Raw genomic sequence first — 22549 nt, 5'->3', positions numbered from 1 at the left:
TTAACATCTTTGGGATTGTTGGTTGGACAAAACAAGACATTTGAAAATGTCGCCTTTGGTTTTCACTTCTTTTTTGCCACCAGATTTCTGGTGGTGGTATTTACAGCATTGAAAACACGTGTTAAATTACAAAAGCAATGTGTCTTTCCTGAAACAGCATATTCTGAATAATCCATAGAACACGATGTCAAGAGTTTTCATAGGGATTATTCTTCAGTAAAAAGTAGATCTAAGGAAAAACGTTCACTTCATGTTCTGTGGATTGTTCCAGGTAACTGCGGCAATGCCTTTGGAAAGACATTGCTGATTCAGTGTAATGTTTCAATACATTGAGCACAATAAACAATACTCGATGGGTTCATGTTGTTCACTAAATTAAATTGTATTTTACTTCATTTCAGACTTGTATATCCTCTTAAGGTTAATAAGGATATTATCAGAATCAACAGCTAACACCAAATTACCATAACTACAACTATCGCTTTGTCTCTGATTCACTTTTTTATATTATTATTGTGGCTCATTTTCTTTTTCTACAGGATTGAACACCTGAGCCTGAACATGGCCATGCAGCTGCTGGTGGGAGTCCCTTTAGAGATGGTCCACGGAGCCCTGCGGATTGGATTGGTCTATGTGTGTGGTGTGCTGGCAGGTGGGCATGTGGTCTCATACACGCATGCAACAATTACAATATCAGTCCTTCTCCACTCACTGCATATATTTCCATCCCTTTTATCTACACACTCCCTACACACTATAGAGTTTTGCCTTTCAACTTTACCGTTGTTCCATCTGCTGTTGTGTGTTTTTCATGCATTCAACAGCCTATCAGGTTGCAGCCAGTGTGTTGGTAGACTCTGGTCAATGAGAACATTGAGCGTGAGTGTGTGTGTGTGTGTGTGTGTGTGTGTGTGTGTGTGTGTGTGTGTGTGTGTGTGTGTGTGTGTGTGTGTGTGTGTGTGTATGTGTGTGGGTGTGTGGGTGTGGGTGGCTGTTCAGGACAGATGGCCTTGCGTTTCTGTTTTCCTACTAGACATGGTGGGCTGTAGGGGGTATCCCCCTGCATCCCCCTACGGTCATGTACAATAGGGCAGAGCAGAGACATCTCAAATGGAGCTCAATCAGAATAACATGTGCACGCGCACACACACACATACACACACACACACACACACACACACACACACGCACGCACGCACACACACAGTAATAATGAAATAGGAAAAGGGGTAGTGTGTGAGGGAAGAGATGGAGAAGACTGTTAATAAGCCTGAGAGAGTTTGGAGAGGGGGACCAAGATATGAAAAACATAAAGATGGGAGAAGAGTGGAGGTGGGTAAGATTTAGGAGAAACCGAGTGATTAACTATAAATGATAAAATAAAGCAGACATTACAGCTTTGAACAAAATGTCACCGCTCCCTTCCTACATCCCTCAGGCACGAGTCACGTTCAGCCCTGTTCAGCTGAGACAGTAAGTCAGTATTTCTGTGTGTGTGTGTGTGTGTGTGTGTGTGTGTGTGTGTGTGTGTGTGTGTGTGTGTGAGCCCTGTTTCTCTTTACTGAATCAGTACAAACTAATAACGGCATCTTCTCCACTATGTGTTCCCCAAAACTACTTTTTTGGTTCAGAGGGGCAACACTTCTAGCTACAAATTAACTGGAGTGGAATTATTGGGCTACTTTTTAAGATGAGGGTTGAGTGTTGTTGGGATTTTCAGGGATGGAAACATTATGCCTTGTGGCAGTGAGTGAGTGAGTGAGTGAGTGAGTGAGTGAGTGTGTGTGTGTGTGTGTGTGTGTGTGTGTGTGTGTGTGTGTGTGTGTGTGTGTGTGTGTGTGTGTGTGTGTGTGCGTGTTTGCGTGCACAGGGGTCAGTCACAAACACCCTGGGGATACCAGCTGTGGTGGCCTGGCCTGTAGTAATAACCTTGCATTGAAATGAGAAGGAAATGCAGCATAAATCACACACACTTATGCATGCACACAAACCAACACACACAAGTCTGCTGTTTTAATTAGATATCGACCACCAGCGGAAAAGGGGAAGCTAGGGTGTTTGGGTTTGTTGTGTGTGACTGGGCTTTTTTTGTTTTTGGCAGCAGAATGACTGGCCAAAGTCACAATTCTCAGAACATTCAGCATTAGGCAACAAGAGGGTAGCTGATATTTGCTTACTATTGTATTTGTGGCATATATCGTGCATCATTGTTTTATAGGCTGCAGTTTTATGTATTATCATTTTTATAGCATTTCTGACTTTATTGGATAGTAAACAGTATAGAGAAATAGGAAAATAATGATTTCATTTCCAATGATGTTTGAAATGTATGGTTTTCTTTAATTATTGGAATTTTTGATGGTTAAATTTATTGTTCAGCTGAATATAATAATATCCTGCCTAGTACACAATCTTTGCCATAATTAGAGATAATTGGCACATGTGTTGTTAATATCAGCTTACACAGTATATTGTTTTATTTAAATTAATTAATTCATGGTTTTACTCTCAATATCTCACAAGTTTGTTTGTCTGTGTGTGTGTTTATGTTAGTATGTTCATCAGTAAGTGAAGGCATCACCATTTAAACATACTTTATTTCTCATATGTTCTTTGTTACTTAATGCCATTTCAGCAGTTTGGCTTAATTCTCGAGCATTTTCGAAAAGTGGCTTTACATTTGCTACACAATGACACTGCCAGATTGTGTGAAGATACACAACAAGCAATAGTGAACAGACAGGGGCTCAGCTGGCACATACAGGGGTCAAGGCAGAGTTCAGAGGTCAAGTAATGACTCAGAGAGAGGACGATGGCCCTGTAGGGCCAACACAAACTCTGACACTTTAATGGACACAATGGACCCGCATGGAAACACACAAGTACTCACATAATGGACACAAGACAGACAAGAGGTCTGCCTAAAGCATAAGGCAGGTGTAGCAACAGGCAAAAACAAGTGTACAACAACAGAGGATCAGACACAAAAAACAGACATGTAGACAAGAAAGTAAACAACAAAGAAAGGGAAGTCACACAAAGTCAAACAACGGATTCAGCTTTTGCACATGACTTTGTAGATTCAGTCAACTCAGCATGCAGCCAAACTGTTGACGTTTTTCGTTATGAGTGCTAATGTGCATTATTATTCCCACTCATGTTCCCAGTTCTTTCTCTGCAGTTAGGATGAACAGCCAAGATAAATGAGATACCACTTTCGACTCTAAAAACTACAGGCCTCCTGGGTCCTGCTGGGGGACTATGAGAGACTGTGTTCTTGTCTGTATGTGTGTTTGTGTGCACAGGCAACCAAGCTAAAATAATGTTATCAAACCAAGTTAATTACAAGGATGGAGGTCATCCTGCCCAGACACACTTCCTAAACACAAGAACTACAAAGGTAGAGGTGTCCTAAACCAGGTGTTTGAGTAACTGTATGCTTGTGTGTGTGTGTGTGTGTGTGTGTGTGTGTGTGTGTGTGTGTGTGTGTGTGTGTGTGTGTGTGTGTGTGTGTCTGTGTGTGTGTGTGTGTGTGTGTGTGTGTCTCTGTGTGTGTTTGAAGAGGAAGGAAGTAATGTTGAGTGCTTTAAAAGGGTGTAACCTAGGGAGTGGCAATCTTTGTGCATGTTAATGCTCAATTTTATTAAAGAGGGTCATGATTCAAACTTGATGCTTGATTTAAAATGTATTCAGAATTAATTAAAGCTGCTACCAGTTTTTCCATAATCCTTAATATTAAAATAATTTGGTTTATTTATTTAGAATCGATTCAGAAATGAAAACACACGCACACACACACACACACACACACACTGCAGTGAGAACAAATCTGGTATCTGGTAGCTGGTGACTGTCTTTAAATGTCCTCACATTTAAACTTTTTAATTCTTGATTGGATCTTTTGTGCTCTCGTTGAATCGGTACCAAGGTGCTAAAGAGAGCAATTCCCTGTTTGCAGCAGCCCAATTTGTATGAATGCATTTGTTTTACATAAAATCTCACTGTGTGCTGGTACAGTATGAGCAAGCATCTATTCATGAAGGCCTATTTACTATACACCCACATTAAATAGCGAGTAGCAAAGCCGCCTTTATGCCATTGAAAATAAATGTTTTCAGTTCACAAATGGTTACAGCTTGTATTGTTTAAATTAGTCAGTTGGTCAGTATGATCCTCTAAAGGAAACAAATATTCACATTTCCTGCTGAATAGTGAAAGCTCAGACTCAAGATTGTAGCACAAATTTCAAATAAACAAATGAAGTAGTTTATCATTTTAATATTGTATTACATTATAGAATATTTGCACAAAACATATTTATTCCCCAAATGGCCAACTGTCAGGCAAATCTAGTTGAGTAAACATTCTCACCACAAGCTCTATGAAGTAGCTGTTCTAGAGCTCTCGATCATCTCGCATAACCTTCATCATCAAAAGAAGTTTGCACGGATGATAGATTTCCATTTTTTTCTGAGCACTTTAAAGACTAATCAATATTTTGATACTAAAAGTGGATCACATGAGTATTTGTAGTTGCTCGCAGTGATGAATTATCACCAGACTCTGCACTTCCCCTTAACTCTTTCTGGGTCTCTTGTTGGTTTTTCAAGATGTGGATAATACAATAATGCCCTCATTTGTTTATTTACCTAAAGCATGTTCCTTTATCATCACTACAGGGTCGCTGGCGGTATCTGTCACGGATATGACGGCTCCAGTGGTCGGCTCATCTGGTGGAGTGTACGCTCTGGTCTCAGCACATTTGGCCAATGTAGTAATGGTAAGTTTTTGTGTGAGTGCATGTGTGTAGATGATTATCACATCACTCAGTTGTCCTGTGACTACAGAGCATTGCCATTGCCATCATCAAAGCAACTTTTTTTGGGCCCAGCAGGTGCTGCTCTATCTACAGATGCCATACATTCCTCACCATCAGTTTTTCTTTTTCCCCCAAAGATCAGAAAGTGTGTGAGTGGGTGCATGAGTGAAGAAATCCCTTCCCACCGCACTCTCTGACACCTGCTCTGTTTGGTCAAAACTCCCCATCTTGTGGGTCATCACAGACACATTGGCCACAAAGGCACTTATTTGAACCTCTATTATGTGTATTAGGGTACTCATTATGTACCCTGCCAGATCCTCCACAACATTCTTCTTGATATTCGGATGGGGGAGTTTGTCCTCCTCTCAGCTGAAATCACATTATCTAACACAGCAGGAACAGCTTTGGGGTCAGAGTGGCTCTGGTGCTTTCAAAATTGACGTGAATTGAGACAATTCACAGGGCGAGATGTCTTGTCATTTCATGTCTGCATCTCTGTGTGTGTGTGTGTGTGTGTGTGTGTGTGTGTGTGTGTGTGTGTGTGTGTGTGTGTGTGTGTGTGTGTGTGTGTGTGTGTGTGCCTGACGAGGACTTGACCTTCTAGCACAGTTTGTTCTGTCTTAATCATCAGAACTTGAAAATGATCTTCTGAATTACTTCATCCTCTCTTTCTCTCTCTTTCTGTAGAATTGGTCGGGAATGAAGTGTCAGTTTAAGTTATTTCGGATGGCCATGGCTCTGGTTTGCAGTAAGTCTCAATAAAGATGCCACACTCCCCTTCACCTCATCTTAAGAATTATTTTTCAACAAAAGACTTGTACTTTTAATCTGCTTGTCATGCTATTCAATCACCAGAATTTAATCTTACACAGCAAAGGTTTCTTATAAGAGAAATGTGGTTTTGCTCCAAAGGCAGCAATATTGAACTTTCTGGCTTTGCAGTTTCAGCATATGGAGGATGTCTAACTGTGAAGACCCACTGAGCATGCAAAGCTCGCCCCTATTCATTTTCACGAGCAAATTGTTTTGCAAGTCAGTGTGGGATTCCAGGTCTTAACCTGCTGTGGATAGATGTTTGTGAGAAGGAGAAGATCATTATTTTAGTTTCTAGGATACCTTTTTGGTATGTCCCTTTCCTCAAATATTACAGATACAAACAGAAATGAATTGCTGCTTGGCACAATGTCAAGTGATTTGTTAGAAAAGTAGTGGGTTGCTTACTTACACAATGATTGAAAGCGAGCCAGCGAGCGAGCTGCTTGCTAGCTTGTGACCTTTGACACACCCACAACAATGACTGAGACAGCAGAAAGACATTCAATGAATTCCAAGTTTATCTTTACCAAGTTTATCTGAAGTTAATATGAGGATTCAGCAGTGTGAGTTACACAAATCTAGTGAGTATCTTCCAAAGTCTTTTTAGTACAAAATTCCCTCTTTCAGTTACAATCCCTCCACCATAGCACAGAAACACTGTCTGTGGAAACACAAACAGGGACCTGTAAAATCTTTTTTGTTAGTTGTTTTTGTTAACTAAATAAAAGTAACTCTAATTATTCTACCTCATAGAAGAGATTTTTTATTACATGACATGTTAATAAGTGCAGTAATTTATAATATTGTGTTTTCTCTCTCTCCCTCTATCTGCTCACAGTGAGTGTAGAGTTTGGTCGGGCAGTGTGGCTGCGGTTCTATCCACCGGCCTTTCCTCCATGCCCCAATCCTAGCTTCGTAGCTCACCTGGGAGGGGTGGTGGTTGGTCTGACGCTAGGTGTGGTAGTACTGCAGAACTATGAGCAGCGACTCCAGGAGCAGTCCCTATTTTGGATCTTCTTCTGCGTCTACACCTTGTTTGTGCTCTGTGCCGTCTTCTGGAACATCTTCGCCTACAGCTTGCTTGACGTGCGACTGCCCCCACCACCTTGACTTGCTTATTAGAGGCAGACTAGACTCTGTAGCCCCTTTATCCCTTCATCGGTAGATCCCTGACCGCCTGGCTGGATGAGTCAGCCCTCATATTCTGAGCCTCATTGTGTGGTGATCGGAGTCATCTGACAGCCACCCTCATCCTAAATCCAGCACTCTGATGCAGGGATGCACCAGACATGCAGCAGCCCTTGCTGTCGGTCTCATCATACCTTTTTCAGCCCACCTGCTTTTTCGGGTTTAGCATTACCATTGTTTCCGCTTACCATACAAGCTAACCTACATCTGCTCTTTGTCTACATCTCTGTTGGACATTTGTGTCAAGAGTATCAGTCGGTGGGACTTTTGTTGACAACACAATGACAAATGAGAAGTCTCAGATTTTAAACAACAGGAACAAGCAGGAACACTCCTGTCCACATGGCTTAACCTTCTCTGCCTCTTCCTACACAATCCAACGGTGCCTTCTCATGGAGATGTCAGCCTGATGAAAGTATTTCTGCACAGTTGCCTCTTGTGTGGGGTGACAGTAGTAAAGCCCTGCAGTATAATCCATTTTCAGACACAAGAGTTCCTCATAATTCTGTAATCTGCCTGCACCCTCATCATCAGTAAATTAAGAATAAGGTCATATGAGAATAACCTCTTTGTTTAGTCGGTGTTATGTCATCGTTGACATGAAAGGTTTAGATTAAACAGACAGCAGGATAACTAAACCTCTCCAAGTTTGTAGTGAGAGCATGGAGTATATAGGCTACAGCAACCTTCAAAAGTTATTATGAATTTACCTTTGAAGGAGTGTGGCTTAGTTGCCTTCAGACTTTTTTGTGTGCAGGTTGTGTGACAAATGTACCATTGTGCATACAGATAAAAAAACGAAAGAAGCAGAAGTGCCATTCAGGCTTTTACGCTTTCAAAAGTGATAGCCAAAACATTGCTACAGGCATTTGTGCAAGCAAAAATACATCTAATTTTGTCTGTAATGAGTCAGTCATACGTATGTACTGTAACAGAAAATCATCGCAAGAAAAACTAAATCTCTCACTCACACCCTTTGAATTCTTGTCATTTGCAGTGATGCAGTGTTTTTTTGCGACTGGTTAAAAATAGCAAAGAAGTGGCAAGTTTATTTATTGATTGGTGAGGTGGTGAATTAAGGCAAAGTGTAATTAAACTAATGAAAACACTCACTTGTGCCATTCTAAATAAATCTAGTCTTTCTTCTCATTACCAAACATAGAAGAGCAAACATGCCTGACCTCGACTACATCTGGGCTGAGGTCGTTTCACTCTCATATCAGGAGGCATTGGGTGAAAGAAGAAAATCAATGCTCCCTCATTAGTTCCTGTCACAACGTAAATTGTCAGTTGATTGGACCGGGATAGAAAACAACCCCAGTCCTAAGCTGCAAGTCCCAAACTGTACTTTAACCTCATGTTACGCTGGTTAACTGCTTTGAACAAACATTATTATTATGTAATTATATACAGATTAATATTTTAACATGCATTTGCTGTTGCTGATTTTTTTTGTTTTTAACTTTGTGATATTGGTATATTGTGTACATTTTTTGGTCTATCTGCATTGTGATATGTTAGCTATATCCTGTATGTATCCTATTTATTGATTGGTTAAATATGGTCTGGGGTTGTATGTAATAAGGGCTATGACACAAAAGTGAGTGAGGGATAAATCGCTGATAATATTTTAACATTGTGCATATTTTGTAGATTTGATATGTACATACTGTAGTACATTAAACAGTTTTATACAAAAAAGATATGATATCTTTAAATTTTGCCCTCATTTATATCAGTTTTAACTCAGGTCACACATATTCGCATGCACACATGCAAACAAATAAGTTTTGTTCAATATTCTTGGGACAGGAATTACCCCCCATTGTACAAAGAAAAGTGCAAGCAGGTTTCCAGCCTTGAAACCAGAGTAACTTTAAACTCCAACCCCAGTGTTTAGAGAGAGCTCAGGGCCCCAGAGTGGAGAGCCGGGTGAAAAGAAGCAGACATCAAAGTGATCAATGAAATGTGTGAGCATACAAGAATCAGCCATAATTCATTCCGAGAAGGGACTCCTAAGCTGACACTGAATGTCTTCTCTGTCTAGCCGGTACAACCATATGGAGAGGAGCGCCTTTGTAGGCTTATAATGAAAAATTCATTAGATGGCCAAGGAAAGCCGCATCAGTTTTGTTTCCCCTTCATAAATCAAAAATTTTAGAGGTAATCATTCACCTTGGTGAGAAAGAGAAGACAAGTGAAGCTGCAGGGAAGGAATATCGGTGTGAACGTATTTGTAGTGTATCTGCATTTATGCTGCCTGCTGAGAGCAGCACTTGTTAGAATTTGGCCACATTTTAATTTGCATTTCACTTCTTTTTAGGTTACATGCAAGAAGTGGGACACATAACTATTACCAATGTTTCTAACAAGCTGATGGTGATGATGGTGTGACAGTGGCGTCGATTAAGATGACTTAAGTACTTAATCACTTTGTCATCCTATTCTGTCAGCGTGTGTGAGCGTTATCTATGCAGTACGTTGCATGTGTGTCATACAATTATTTCTGCTTTTACAATTTTTGACATGAAAGGCATGTTGGTCAGTGCACATCAGACAGTGCCTTGGCTAAAGCCCCATTTACACCTGGTATCAAAATCCGATCTCTTTAGTATTTACAGGGCACAGGCAATTATGATCTTACATGGTCAAAAGTATGTGGACACTGGTGCATTACACCTATGTGTTATTTTGAACACCTCATTCTAATACTATGGGTAAATATACAGCCTTCACTCTCCCTGGCTGCTGGTACATGCTCCCATTCGGCCACATTAGTGAGGTCTGTGTCACAATGTATCCCAAAGGTGTTGGATAGGGTTGATGCCAGGGATCTGTGCAGGCCAATCAAGATCTTCCACACCTAGGAGACCATTTCTTTATTGACCCACGGGTTTGTGCGTGCGGGTACACTCTCACGTTGAAAGAAGAGAGTTCCTTGCCCAACTTGTTGCCACAAAACTTGTTTAGCTATTGTCTAAAATAATAGTGAATCCTGTGGCATTATATGTCAATAGAACAGAGGAAACCATGAAAAATCACCAAACTAAAAGAATAAAACTATGTTGACAGGATTGTCTACGTCCTTGTTTCCATGTGTAATTTTGTACAAAATAAACAGTGTTTAAAAATAAATCACATATTGAATGCCAAACATGCATGCAACATCCTTGATGCCAAGGAACGATGGGACCTAGATTTGATTTCTGCAACGTTGTCTCCATCAGGTGGACACTGTCAACATAACAAGTTGCAATCGTATGAGTAGAATATATTGTCATTCTCCATGTAAATTGTGTATATGTATTTGCAGCGTTTTTCTGTTGCATGTGTTTTGGGGTTTTTTGTGTTTTATTTTTATTTTGCATCGATTCTGTATTTGCAGCGTTTTTCTGTTACATGTTACAGCGGGGAAAATAAATATTGAACGCGTCAACATTTTTCCCAGTATATATATTTCCGATGGGGCTATTGGAATGAAATTTTCACCAGATGTCAGTAACAACCCAAGTAATCCACACATACAAAAAAATCAAAACATGTATGTCCATGACAAAGTTATGTGTAATAAAGTGGAATGATAATGGGAATAGATATTGAACACATGAAGAAAAAGGGGTGTAAAAATGCATGGGAAGCCAATAAACCAGCTGAAATCGGTCAGTATTTAGGAAGCAATCCTGCCCCCTATTAGTGCAAATTAATATCATCTGGATTAGTCCTAATTGATGGCCTATAAAAAGGTTTCTCATTACCAAGGTGTCACTCAAGAAGCATTGCATGAGCTGTCCCAAGACCTTCGCAAGCTTATTGTAGAGAAACATACGGATGGCATTGGTTACAGACTAATATCTAAACTTCTGAAAGTTCCATTGAGCACTGTTGGGGCCAATATCCAGAAGTGGAAAGAACATAATTTCACCATTAACCGACCACGACCAGGTGCTCCTTGCAAGATTTCTGACAGAGGAGTCCATATAATATTGAGAAGATTGTCGAAGAACCAAAGACCACTCGTGGAGATCTTCAGGAAGACCTGGAAGAAGCAGGTACAGTTGTTTCAAAGAAAAAAATTAGTAATGCACTCAACCGCCATGGCCTCTGCACGCACACCAAGCAAGACACCACTGCTCAAGAAAAGGAATTTGGAAGCTCGCTTAAAGTTTGCTGCACAACATCTGGACAAGCCAATGACATACTGGGAGAATATAATCTGGTCAAATGAGACCAAAATTGAACTCTTTGGCTGTCATAGCATACACCATGTTTGGAGGAGAAATGACACTGCACAGCGCCCTAAAAACACCATACCAACAGTGAAGTTTGGAGGTGGGAGCATCATGGTGTGGGGCTGTTTTTCAGCATCTGGCACTGCCATCCACCAGGATGCTGAAGATGAAACAAGGGTGGACATTTCAGCAAGACAATGATCCCAAACACACAGCCAAGGAAACTCTCAGTTGGTTTCAGAGAAAGAAAATCAAGCTGTTAGAATGGCCCAGTCAATCACCCGACTTGAATCCAATTGAAAACCTCTGAAAAGAACTGAAGAACCTTTTGTGTGGAAGAATGGGCAAAAATCACAGCTGAGCAATGTGTGCGACTAGTTTCTTCATACAGGAGGCGTCTTGAAGCTGTCCAAGGCTTTTCTACTAAGTATTAAATACATTTCAGCAAGTGTGTTCAATACTTTTTCCCTGAGTCATTTCACTTTATTACACACAACTTAATTTATGGACTTATTTGTTTTGATATCTTTATATGTGTGGATTACTTGAGTTGTTGACATCTGGTGAAAATTCCATGGGGATAACGCCATCAGAAATATCTTTAGGCCTACTGAGAATAATGATACTTATTTTCCCCGCTGTTTTTTTTACTTTGCATGGTTTGTCTTGGGCCGTAGCGCGTTTTCCCTTGTAGACCTGCAGTGAAGTGGGAACCCACATAATACCAGTAATACAACTTGAAGCCTGTAAGAACACCGTTTGAAAACCTTATTATATCACTGTAGAAACTCGCTGAAGAAATATAACTTTGGCTGGTGGTATTATGATAATGTGAACTATTAACCTATCTGTTAACCTTTCTCCAAGGGGCGTGTCTATGACATGCGCCTATTTGCTGTCATCGCGAGACTGCAGTCTCTCCACCACAACTTCCTCCAGTAAAGCGCCATTTTCGGCGTCGTTACGGGACTACAGCATGCTGTTGTCAAACAGATAATAAGACTAGTATTTAACGTTGTAAGACCTATTTTTCAGCGTTCATTAAAAGATGGGACGAAAGAAGAAGAAGCAGATGAAGCCATGGTGCTGGTATCCTTTTGACTGGATGACAAAACACCAACGTAGAGATACCAGAGGCTAAACGTTAGCTTGACAAAAGGAAGGCCTAAGCTAGCCTCTCGTAGGGTTTATCGGCTTGTAAGATAATGTTAGCTTAACTATTTGTCCATTGGAGGCTAATTGTTTTAAGTATTGATTTTAATCCAATCTATAATTAATACCCGTAAAACATTTGGCGTCGAGTACATTTACGCAGTAACGTTAATTTTAGTCGATTGCGTTGAGTTCATGGTATTGCCAAGAGGAAGGTACCCTATCGTTAATGTTAGCTAACGTTAACCTGTTAGCCAAGCATTTATGATTCAGGTAACGTTATGATTCAAGCTTCAACGCTGATTAATCTGCAACCTTGTTTTCCGCAGTTGTTGGTAACCTTAACGTTAAAAATTGCGCTGCCCGGTTATTGATCATACATGGGGATTAAGAGCACGAGAGTTTTAGGCATTTACGTTATTTGTAAGACTTACATTCGCTTTGTGAACTTGGTTGTTGCCTAGTGTATTTTTGGTTTTGCTGATGTTTCCTGATGCAACATAATTCTTAACTTTTTACTCAAGGTACTGTAATCGAGACTTTGATGATGAAAAGATCCTCATTCAGCATCAGAAGGCAAAGCATTTTAAATGCCATATTTGCCACAAGAAGTTGTACACAGGCCCAGGCTTGGCTATCCATTGCATGCAGGTTGGTGCCTTTTTTTCTTTGTCATTTATCTTAGATTCGTGAGTTCAAGTGTCTTTGTCATAGTTCGTGGGCTATGGATGCACTGTGCTTGTTATGACGGTATGAACTGACTCACTTGCACGCGTTTCAGGTACACAAAGAGACGATTGACAGTGTACCTAATGCAATTCCTGGAAGAACAGACATTGAGCTGGAGATCTACGGTATGGAGGGTATTCCAGAGAAAGACATGCAGGAAAGAAGACGAACGTTAGAACAGAAGTCACAAGGTTTGTACATTTTCATGTACTTTTTTGCCAATTCTAAGTAAAAGCCCAGATAACCGAATTAAATGTTTTCCTCAATTTTTGTAATGGTTTTGTGTATTTGGCATGATTACTTTTCTGTTTGCAGAGAGTCAAAAGAAGAAGTCTAACAATCAGGATGATTCGGATGAGGACGATGACGATGATGATGAAGCAGCAGGACCATCAGTTCAGCAGGTTTCTGCTGTCCAGCCTCAGGCAGGCTACGCTGCGCCAATGGCCCAGCTTGGGATGCCTCCTGTGGCTGGCGCACCTGGGATGCACCCTGGAGGATATCAAGGCAAGGATCTCTTTAAAAAGAAAAAAAAAGCAGAAGCTGGGAATCAGTCCTGACTCAACTTGACAAAATAATAAGTTGACTTTGAGTTAGGGCCCCTCATATCTACCTTTTCAGTTTGATCCAAACCAAAATTGCAAATGTGAAAACTTCCCCCTGACCAAACAGCCGAACCTTGGTCCGGTGAAAAGAGTTCCTCTTGGTCTGGATGAAACCGAACCATGGTCGGGTTAGTTTCTGGCGCAAAAACATGTTTTGGATGGTTCGTACTTTAGGACCAATTACAGGAAGTTCTGGCAGGCTATCGTCGTGTTATACGAGTAGCATAGCTCCTTAAAGGAATAGCTCAGTGCGAGTGTGGGGTCGAGCGAGTGATAGTGGCAGTGGATGCGCTCAGAGTTGGCAATCAGAGCAGAGAAGAAATTAGCGTGAACGTTTTCAAGTGGTAATACATGTACAGTGTAGGTCTCAGTTTGTTCACGAATAAACACTGCAGCTCCTCAAGCCCCAAGTAAAGTTCCGTTGTCTTGCTTTCTAACTACTGGGTAAAGTGAAGAATCCAGTGTTTTAAGCATTGTTGTCAACCCGTTTTTCTCAACGGTCCGTAGCGCGACCATGTTCTTGCAGAGGTGGATTGTTTTTGCCTTCATTGTGTCCCTGACTGTGCAGTAGGGACAGAGCCTTTTGCGCTCCCAGCTGTTAAGACGGTTATGCTACCTGGCTAGCTAGCAGCTGTAACGTTACCTAGCCGGCCGTTCGGTGGTGTAAATTTGTAAATGTACAATTAGTGTTACAAATAGTTTGTGTCAAATTGTGCCATGTTGTTTTACACTGTTAAAAATAGTTAGTTGTGGGATGTTAATTGTTGTATCTTTCATTAAGTACTAGGCCTGTCACGATAACAAATTTTGCTGGATGATAAATTGTCTCAGAAATGATTGCGATAAATGATAATATTGTCGTTCTGAGACCATTTTCATCTAATATAATGATAATGGCATAATGCAGGCACACCTTTTCAAAGATCAATCAACTTTTATTCTAAAGAATATTTAATATCCACAATATGTCTTTGATCTCCTTTTTAGTATGTCGTCTTTCACGCTGTTGTACAGTTGTGGAATTGCCATTGTGATGTATATGTTCTCCCAGGCAATTCGTACTGGCTATCAAATGTTTGCAGCATTCGTTGAGTGTTTGTGCGATAGACTACAGACTCTGTACTACATTTAACAATTATTTATTAAACACTAAATATTAAATTTAAATAATATATAATTAATAAATTATATCTATGTGGCTATCTGCCACATGGCGAGTAAATGTTTGTACCAAAATAGTTGGTGCAGCTACTTTCTTCTGCTGTCTGCAGGTCGGAGCCTTGCGGGGGTGGGCCGACACCCACACACACCCACCCACACACCCACAGGCACACACACACCCACAGGCACACACACACCCACAAGCGCACACACACCAGACGCCAGCCACCACAAAACTTCTGTTTACTGATGGCTATCGTTTACCTCAGGCTAATTAATTAGCTAGTAAGTGGCGATTTTTGACAGCCAGCCTTCCAAAAGAAATCGCAACGAAATTAAATAACCGATCATTAACTGTTGACCGACAAGCAGGTAATGGAGTTACTTGACTTGACTTTCCGCACTCCGTGTCCGCGGACAGCTGTAGTTTGTGTGAAACACACAAACAAGGACTAAAACAATCAAACAGATGTATGAAATGCAGAGATGTAATGACGACAACACAAGTAATGTAGGTATTAGTGGGAGATGCTTACATTTGACTTAATTGTTAATTGTTATAAATAAATATAAATTCTAGCTCAGAGATAAAGACTGACGTGTCCAACAACTCGACCACCTAATTATAGGACCAGGGTCAAGGTTTCGCAAGTTGCATTCAAGGCTAAACTAAACTTCGAGTTCAGAGTTTAAAATATGTAACAAGGTAGTGCTGCTTGTTTGAAGTGATGTAGTTTTGAGTTGTTAACAGAACATGCCCTCTGACTCATTGTTACAGGAATGCCTCCCATGATGCCGGGCGTTCCTCCAATGATGCACGGCATGCCTCCTGCCATGCACGGCATGCCACCAGGGTAAGGGATCTCTCATTGATGTTTAATGATACTATTTCCATCCGTTTAGTGCTATTTTCGGTTTGATTCTTTATTAATTGATTATATGCCCATACAACAACTTATTTGTTTTGGGGAATACATTAGATGTAATTTTACTGTAGTTATAGCACCAAATCATCATTATCTTATTGTCTATTGCAGCATGATGCCAATGGGTGGAATGATGCCTCCCATGATGCCAGGGATGCCCGGTATGCCCCACGGTGAGTTGTAGTTGTATAGCTTTTTTTTAATATAATTAGAATTAATATAAGCTAACAAAGTCTAATGAAACAGACATTGGTCTTTTGAAATTCTTGCTCCTGTGCACTGTTTGCTTATTTATGTTTTCTATGTAATGGTGCAAGAAAATGTGAGTGACCTGTTTGGGTAATTGTTTAGGAATGCCACCTCACATGGCTCCAAGGCCAGGCATGGCCCATATGGCCCCATCCGCCGCAGCAGGAGTGATACCCAGTCGACCAGCAGTACCAGTGGCTCAGCCCGCCGTCACCAAACCTCTCTTCCCCAGTGCAGCACAGGTGGGCACCATGAACACCCCCCACCACCACCACTACCACCACCACAACACACTTACACATACTTTTCAGAGAGTTTAGATGTTTCTGTAAGCATGTCCCCACTATTCAAGGTAGATAGTTGTTGGCGTTTTATATTAATCTTTCTAGGCTTTCTTATGACCACAATGCTCAGTAATATTGTTTTATTTCCTTATTTCTGTAGTCAGCTGGTGCCCTTTTCCCTCTTTCTCAACCCATCTCATTTTTTGAAATCAGTTTCACTGTTATGTAGTATATTTTGTTCTCATTGAATTTGGATTGAGTATGTGGACATGTTACATGTCAATGCTGTGATCTCCTTCCCACAATGCTGCAGATGGGCGCTGGTGTTCACAGCAGCACAGCAGCTGTTTCCTCTCCGCCTGCAGACCTTCAGTCTGCCTCCTCTCAGCCTCCCTTTCCTAACACGCCACAAGTAGGCTCACAGACAGGACTTTGACTTGGGCTGTGGCAGCTGCATGTTGCTTATTTATTAACTGCCTGTAAATTCTCAAGTTGTAAACTAGGCTAATTACTAGCAATATTTGCCTTGTTCATCAAAATGAGCACATAGGCTACAGTGTTGGTGTCAAAGGATAATTATCCCCGACAACAACTGATGTACTTTTGTCTGTGCGCTTTATTACTGTGCATGTGCTTTATTTAACGCAGAATGAGGCATAACAGTGGATTGACATGGATGTTGTTTTGCATCATTCACCCCTCATAACCTCTGAAGCATGAATTCTGCAATAACGACTCATGCTAAAGAACCGCTTTGCGCCGGCCGTTCCATTGATTTCCAATTATGCGCTGCGCTAGCCCTGGCGTCGCACATCGCTCGGATTTGCCGCTTTGCACTGCGCTCAGTTCAAATTATTTAAACTTTGACCTAGTTGCCGCTGACCTTTCGAAAGCGCAACCGATGAGATAACAGCGTTTCCTTACCTAGCAACGAGAAATAGCTTCCTTGCCACCCTTGATGACGAATACCTGCGCTTTGCTCTGCGCCCTACCTAGCGGTGCACAGAGAGCAACTCGCTTATCATGTGTAGGCGGCTTTACGCTGCAGCAGTGCTAAACACGCTGTCAGTTCTTTCCCCCCACAATCTGAATTGTAAATGTCTGTCGATTGGTTATACTTGTATTTCAGGAGTTGTTTTATCCAATGATTCATTTACTCTTCTGCATACAAAGGGTTTACCTCATTTCATGCTAAATTTGCTCACCAGTTGAAAGCAAATGGTGTAATTGTTTTGATCCTTAAATGAAGTCAGCAAGTCAAATCAATATTATTTCCAGTTTAAAGTGAAATTCGAATACTAAACTAGATTCAGAGTGACCAAATCATGAATAAAAATGCAACTTTGAGTGTTTAAAAAAGGCAAGCCTTAAATTGAGGGGAGGGGGTTATATTTCTAAGTAATGTTACAGAATGATTGTCACAAAGGTATAATCCATTGAGGACTTTTGTGTTTTTGCATCTTTGTAAGAAAGCAGCAGTGGACTACAGTCAGTTACCTGTATTGTGTCTTTGTACAGGCCCAGCAGAGCACTTCAGGAGCCACAGCTTCAATCTCCCACAGTACAGCCGCCTCCTCTGACCCTCCCAAAGCAACATTCCCTGCCTACACCCAGCCCTCTGTCTCTTCTTGCTCTTCCACTTCTTCTTCTAACCCCTCTAGCAGCACTGTGGCCAAACCCCCAGCCACAGTGCCCGCCAAGCCTGCCACCCTCACCACCACGAGTGCAACTAGTAAGTTGATCCATCCTGATGAGGATATCTCACTGGTAAGTTGCTTGAGCTTTCTATTTTGCCCTTTTCACAGTAAGTAATGACTGATACATATAATAGTACATCTGTTGATGAATGGGTTGGTGCAATATTTTACCATCAGGCTTTTTTCTGAATATCAATATCATGAACATCATAAATCATAAAGTACATTTTTGGGATACCTGCCAAGCATTTATATCCTTACTCTTAGTAGTTTCTCTTTTGTGGTTATGTTGAAGGATGATTCTGAACCTTAATATCCTCAGTGTGAAATCAGGGCACGCCAACATTGGTACCCAATTCCTCGTCATTGTTGTGAGTGTTTATCTTTGTACTGTAAGGGGCATAATATGGTTTCTTTAGTCTGAGTCGTTTGTCCCTGCCAACAGGAAGAGATGAGGGCCCTCTTGCCCCGTTACCAGCGTCTTACACCCAGGCCGGGTCAGGCCCACGTGGCTGCTCCCCCAGTGGCGCCTGTGGGCAGCATAATGCCCCCACAGCAAGGCATGCCACCACAGCAGCCTGGCATGAGGCATCCCATGCATGGTAAGGAAATGCTTGATAGGAAATCAGTGCAAAATACCCATCAGTTTCTGAACTATATGTTCAGTCATTTTATTATCACTATCTTTATTGTATTATCAATTAATTGGGTCCTCAGTCTACAGTTTCATTGCACTGAGCGTTCAGCTTTTTTCCTCTAGATCAGTGGTTTCCAAACGTTTTTAAACCGTGGTACTCCTTCATAGAATATATATTTTATGGCACATTAAGTCTGTAATGAAGTAGCTTTTAGTATACATTTAATGCACTTTTTGTCAAGCTAAAAATGGGTGTTAAGTTACTTGATTTTAAATAGGTAAAGAATGAATTAATATAAGCTACAGTTTAATTGACTGTTCTCTGTGCAGGTCAGTATGGTGCTCCTCCTCAGGGCATGCCAAGTTACATGCCTGGAGGGATGCCTCCATATGGGCAGGGTCCTCCTATGGTTCCCTCTTACCAGGGAGGCCCTCCCATGGGCATGAGGCCGCCCGCCATGTCTCCGGCTGGACGCTACTGAAGCAGCAAAGCAGCCACCACATTAGGTTTGAGGTTAACACCTTTCTCTCATCCTTGTGCTTTTTCAAACCTAGCTGCAAGCAAAGAGCAGTAAGACCAGTGGTGGTGAAGACAAACATTACTTGTTAGAACACATGGACATTTAATGTAACATCTTTATTGGAAAACAGCCAACCACCACACAAGTTCCTGAAAGCTATTTGTTGTCATTTGATTACATGTGAGGATATATTTTTCCCCTATAGGTTTCACTCAGGTTTATAGAAGTGAAGTGTGTTAAAATGATTCATATTTCTTTTGAAGCTGCTGGAGTTACATGAACGTACCAACTCCTTACAAAGGCAAGTTTCTCTTGTAAACATTTGATTATTTTTTTATTTCTGTTTTTTTTTTTTTGGTAGATTGAGGCCCTCACAGCATGCTTAGGTGCTGTTGGACTTGCGTCCCCAACCTTGGTTGGTGAGGGTCTCAGTGATGATGATTCCAACTCGGTAGTGTTAAAATTCACGACTCATCAGTCTCTAGCTTTATCTTTATTTCAGGTTTGTTTTTAATATTTCCTGGTCTAAAGGGTACCTGTATGCATCCTTTGTAATGTTTTATGAATCTGTTGTAATAAAATTCATCTTGAAATCCAATGCTGGTTTGTCCTGACGTGCGTGGAGGTGAGTGAAGGTTTGTACTGGTGTTCCTTTTCTTATGGCTGTTTAACTACAGGACTTCATCAGGTATTTAAAAACCAAGTTTGCCACCATCTATTTTTTTTTATTTTTTTTTTTTGAGTCCACCTTACATCGTCTTTGTAAAAGACTGGATATTGAAGTACAAAAGAATGCATTTTCATTTTTTAAGAAATGGAATAAAGATTTAGTGCTCAAATCTCGTGTACCACCAGCCCAAAACTAAGATGTTGGCCAACTTCTGGTTCCGAATACTGCATGTTACCCCATAATAATGATGGAAATAACTGCAGATTAAATAATACTTGTAGATATAGTACACTTGCACAAATATGAAAGAGAAACTAAATTTCATTCCTGATTCATTCACTTTTTTTTGTCTGTACATACATTCCAGAACGCAAACATGCATGACTGCTGTAATGTTAGTTTGTCATCTCGAGTCATGTTCCCATAATGTACTACAGGGGGCAAGCAAAACAACAAACCCAACAATACACTAGCTCTGTTAAATACAAATGTTGTGAAGCTCAGTTTTTCAGATCAAAACGGTTGATTAAGCCTTTACAACCTTTCAAAGTGTAAGGTTTACAAGTGATTTATTTTTACCTTGCTACATAGTATTTGCAACTGATAAACAATTTAGTGGTTATTGGGTTCATTGGTTTATCCCTGTTTGAATTACTGATGAGGAAAAAACTCCAATGGTGGTTGTCAGATGCGGACACAAACGGCTAAAGGGTAAATCAGATTGCGTCTGTAGTTGTGAGATATAGCAGCCAGCAATTTCCTGAATTGCGTTCATCCAGTCCTGCAAAAGGATGTTATGACATAATCTAAATGGAAGAAAAACTTGCATCAGCAAGAAGGAACAGTGGCCACTAGGAGACCCTCGCCTGCACTAAAGGATGCCTAACAATATATTTCTGAACAGTCCGTCAAATAAATCAACACCTGAGATGGTCTCAAGAGAAACTGCTTCGCTAGATTGGCATTTACTGCAGTGCTAGTTTGTATTGCTGGGTATTTTTGTTTTGTCCAACCTTTCAATCCTAAATGTTTTTCATAATCATCAGCCAGTGACAGCTACAATGATCCTGTGTTTGTTTTTGTACAGAGCAATCTTTGAGAGATTAAATCTGACTTCATGCAAATATGTTGACAGCAGGTGCACAAATTTAAGTTTTTAGTGCACACATGGATCTTCAAAAGAAGTTCTTGTAGGTATTTAGTGTGGCACAAGTTTTTCCTCTGCGCATATCACTTACTGCTTTGTATTTGTTTTTGTCTGTAGCCCATCCATATCAGCCTTAAAACCCACTCAGCTGGCATGAAAGGTCAGTTAAACCCAGTAAGTACCTGATGTTTATTATAGTGTGGGTCTGTCCTGTACAACTGGATGTTAGGCCTTGTATTACACAATGCATTTTTTTTTTTTAAAGTATGTTATCTATTCGATAATTGAAGTAAATAAGTGTTGTGTAAAAGAGAAGGAAGAGCATTTGTAGCTATTAAAAGGAACAAAAACTTGCATTGAAATGTAAATGTTAAATTGTTTTCTCTGGTATGAAATTGATATATATGTGTGTGTGTGAGAGATAAAGGGTCAGCTCACCTAAAAAATATCACTTTTCCTATGTGGTATCTAGCGCAGTGGCCTTTTGGCCTTGTGGCCCGTTAAAGGGGTATTTTACTTCCATAAAGTTGAATCCTACATTTTCCACAATGTAACTCAATAGTATTTTTCATTAGACCCTTCCCACCTGATAAACACCCATGTCTTTTCAAACAGCAATTTACAAAACGGGCTGTCTTAAACCTAATGTCAGATTATTTTTTTCAGACTCCAGAGCCACAGAACGAGCTGTTTTCAAAGGCTGAGTGGTAGTCCTCTAGATAGGCAACTGATCTTAATGAGTAAAATGGGAGCCCCTTTAAAATGAAGCGATGCCTACGTGACCGCATGACACAGGTTATGGCCTCAGTGTGAATAGGATTTTAAAATAATTTTAATTAATTTATCCATTTAAAAATTAACCAACATTTTCTACTACTACTTTCCAGAAATCGTTCTTGTTAGTCTGAATAAACCACAGAACGCAGTTTACACTTTTTATAGGGACTATTTCTTTGAACAGATACTGATATCTCAACACGTAGACCAATCAAACCAACATTATCAGCATGACTAGATGCCACTAGAGATAAGTGAGGAGATTCTTTTTCTTAATTTGGGTGAACTGACTATTAGTAAAAGCTCAGTTGTTGGCAGCAACGTGTACTTAAGTGTTAAAGTAAACGTATTCATTATGAATGATGAGCGGTTTACCACTAGTATGTAAGGAAAAATGTTTCTTTGACATTAAAGTTTAAATGTATTACATTTTAGATAAATCTAGTTTTTGACCAGCTGTCATGACCAGTTCAAAATCCCATGTAAATCTTTATCGCTGGCCCCTTTTAAATTGGTGTTTGCAAACTCTTGTTTTTGGATCAGGTGTATTTGTATTTTAAGGTGCTGTACTTGAAATACTGAGGGGGAAAAAAAGTGGTCAGGGATTGTCTCCACACGGCTCAAACCCAACACATCAAATACCGACGCTCTGTCACAGCCTTCGGCACAAGGCACACGCCACCGGACCAGCTATAAAAAACGGAACAGAGAAGCTCGAATTACAACACACAGAGGAAGTGTGACTTCACGCCATTACTCAGGATGCTCAGGACGCCATTACTACCTTTTTTTTAAAAGCAAATATTTGTTTGCTGCTATATTAATGTTCTGAACGTTGAGTACAGCCATAAAGAGTACAGCCCCTTAAAAGGAATACAAGCTGTCCTATAGAGAACAATTGTCCAGAAAGTTGACTGACTGACTGAACATGTTACAACA

General features: G+C 40.5%; 2 protein-coding genes across 17 annotated transcripts in view; both read left to right on the top strand.

Annotated features, from left to right (window-relative positions):
• The window catches only part of rhbdl3 (rhomboid, veinlet-like 3 (Drosophila)), a 60154-nt gene extending 49959 nt beyond the window's left edge, over positions 1–10195 (top strand). For all 3 annotated transcript variants that reach the window (XM_078280576.1, XM_078280586.1, XM_078280568.1), the window contains 4 exons: positions 540–652; positions 4680–4780; positions 5510–5570; positions 6477–10195. In XM_078280576.1, coding sequence (XP_078136702.1) covers positions 540–652; positions 4680–4780; positions 5510–5570; positions 6477–6748 — 547 coding nt within the window. In that variant the 3' untranslated portion in view covers positions 6749–10195. The remainder of the gene's footprint in view (positions 1–539; positions 653–4679; positions 4781–5509; positions 5571–6476) is intronic.
• A 1788-nt stretch (positions 10196–11983) lies between these two features.
• On the top strand, positions 11984–22412 carry znf207b (zinc finger protein 207, b). 14 transcript variants are annotated; one of them, XR_013503816.1, is made up of 13 exons: positions 11984–12144; positions 12732–12858; positions 12989–13127; positions 13252–13443; positions 15481–15556; positions 15740–15801; positions 15980–16119; positions 17680–17928; positions 18304–18460; positions 18826–19002; positions 19280–19317; positions 20951–20993; positions 22172–22412. XR_013503816.1 is itself a non-coding variant. In XM_078280547.1 (11 exons), exons 1-10 carry the CDS (start codon positions 12104–12106, stop codon positions 18975–18977), a joined length of 1335 nt encoding a protein of 444 aa, XP_078136673.1. In that variant the 5' UTR covers positions 11984–12103; the 3' UTR covers positions 18978–19002; positions 22172–22412. The 14 variants fall into 14 exon arrangements, 4 of the variants coding, with proteins under 4 accessions (XP_078136673.1, XP_078136629.1, XP_078136681.1 ...); XR_013503812.1 differs by having other exon boundaries at positions 22154–22412; XR_013503813.1 differs by having other exon boundaries at positions 20951–21007.
• The last annotated feature ends 137 nt before the right edge of the window (positions 22413–22549 follow it).

The sequence above is a fragment of the Sander vitreus genome, chromosome 2 (assembly GCF_031162955.1).
Source record: "Sander vitreus isolate 19-12246 chromosome 2, sanVit1, whole genome shotgun sequence".
Taxonomy (NCBI): domain Eukaryota; kingdom Metazoa; phylum Chordata; class Actinopteri; order Perciformes; family Percidae; genus Sander; species Sander vitreus.
Note: the sequence above shows the minus strand (reverse complement) of the source record. Positions and strands in the feature narration are given on the sequence as shown.

Bases quoted from the DNA above. Each gene is read 5' to 3' on its own strand.
- znf207b (XM_078280555.1), top strand. From the start codon at position 12,104: ATGGGACGAAAGAAGAAGAAGCAGATGAAGCCATGGTGCTG. The intron at 12,145-12,731 runs GTATCCTTTTGA...TTTTTACTCAAG, and splicing joins CAGATGAAGCCATGGTGCTG to GTACTGTAATCGAGACTTTG. The intron at 17,929-18,303 runs GTAAGTTGCTTG...CCCTGCCAACAG, and splicing joins CTGATGAGGATATCTCACTG to GAAGAGATGAGGGCCCTCTT.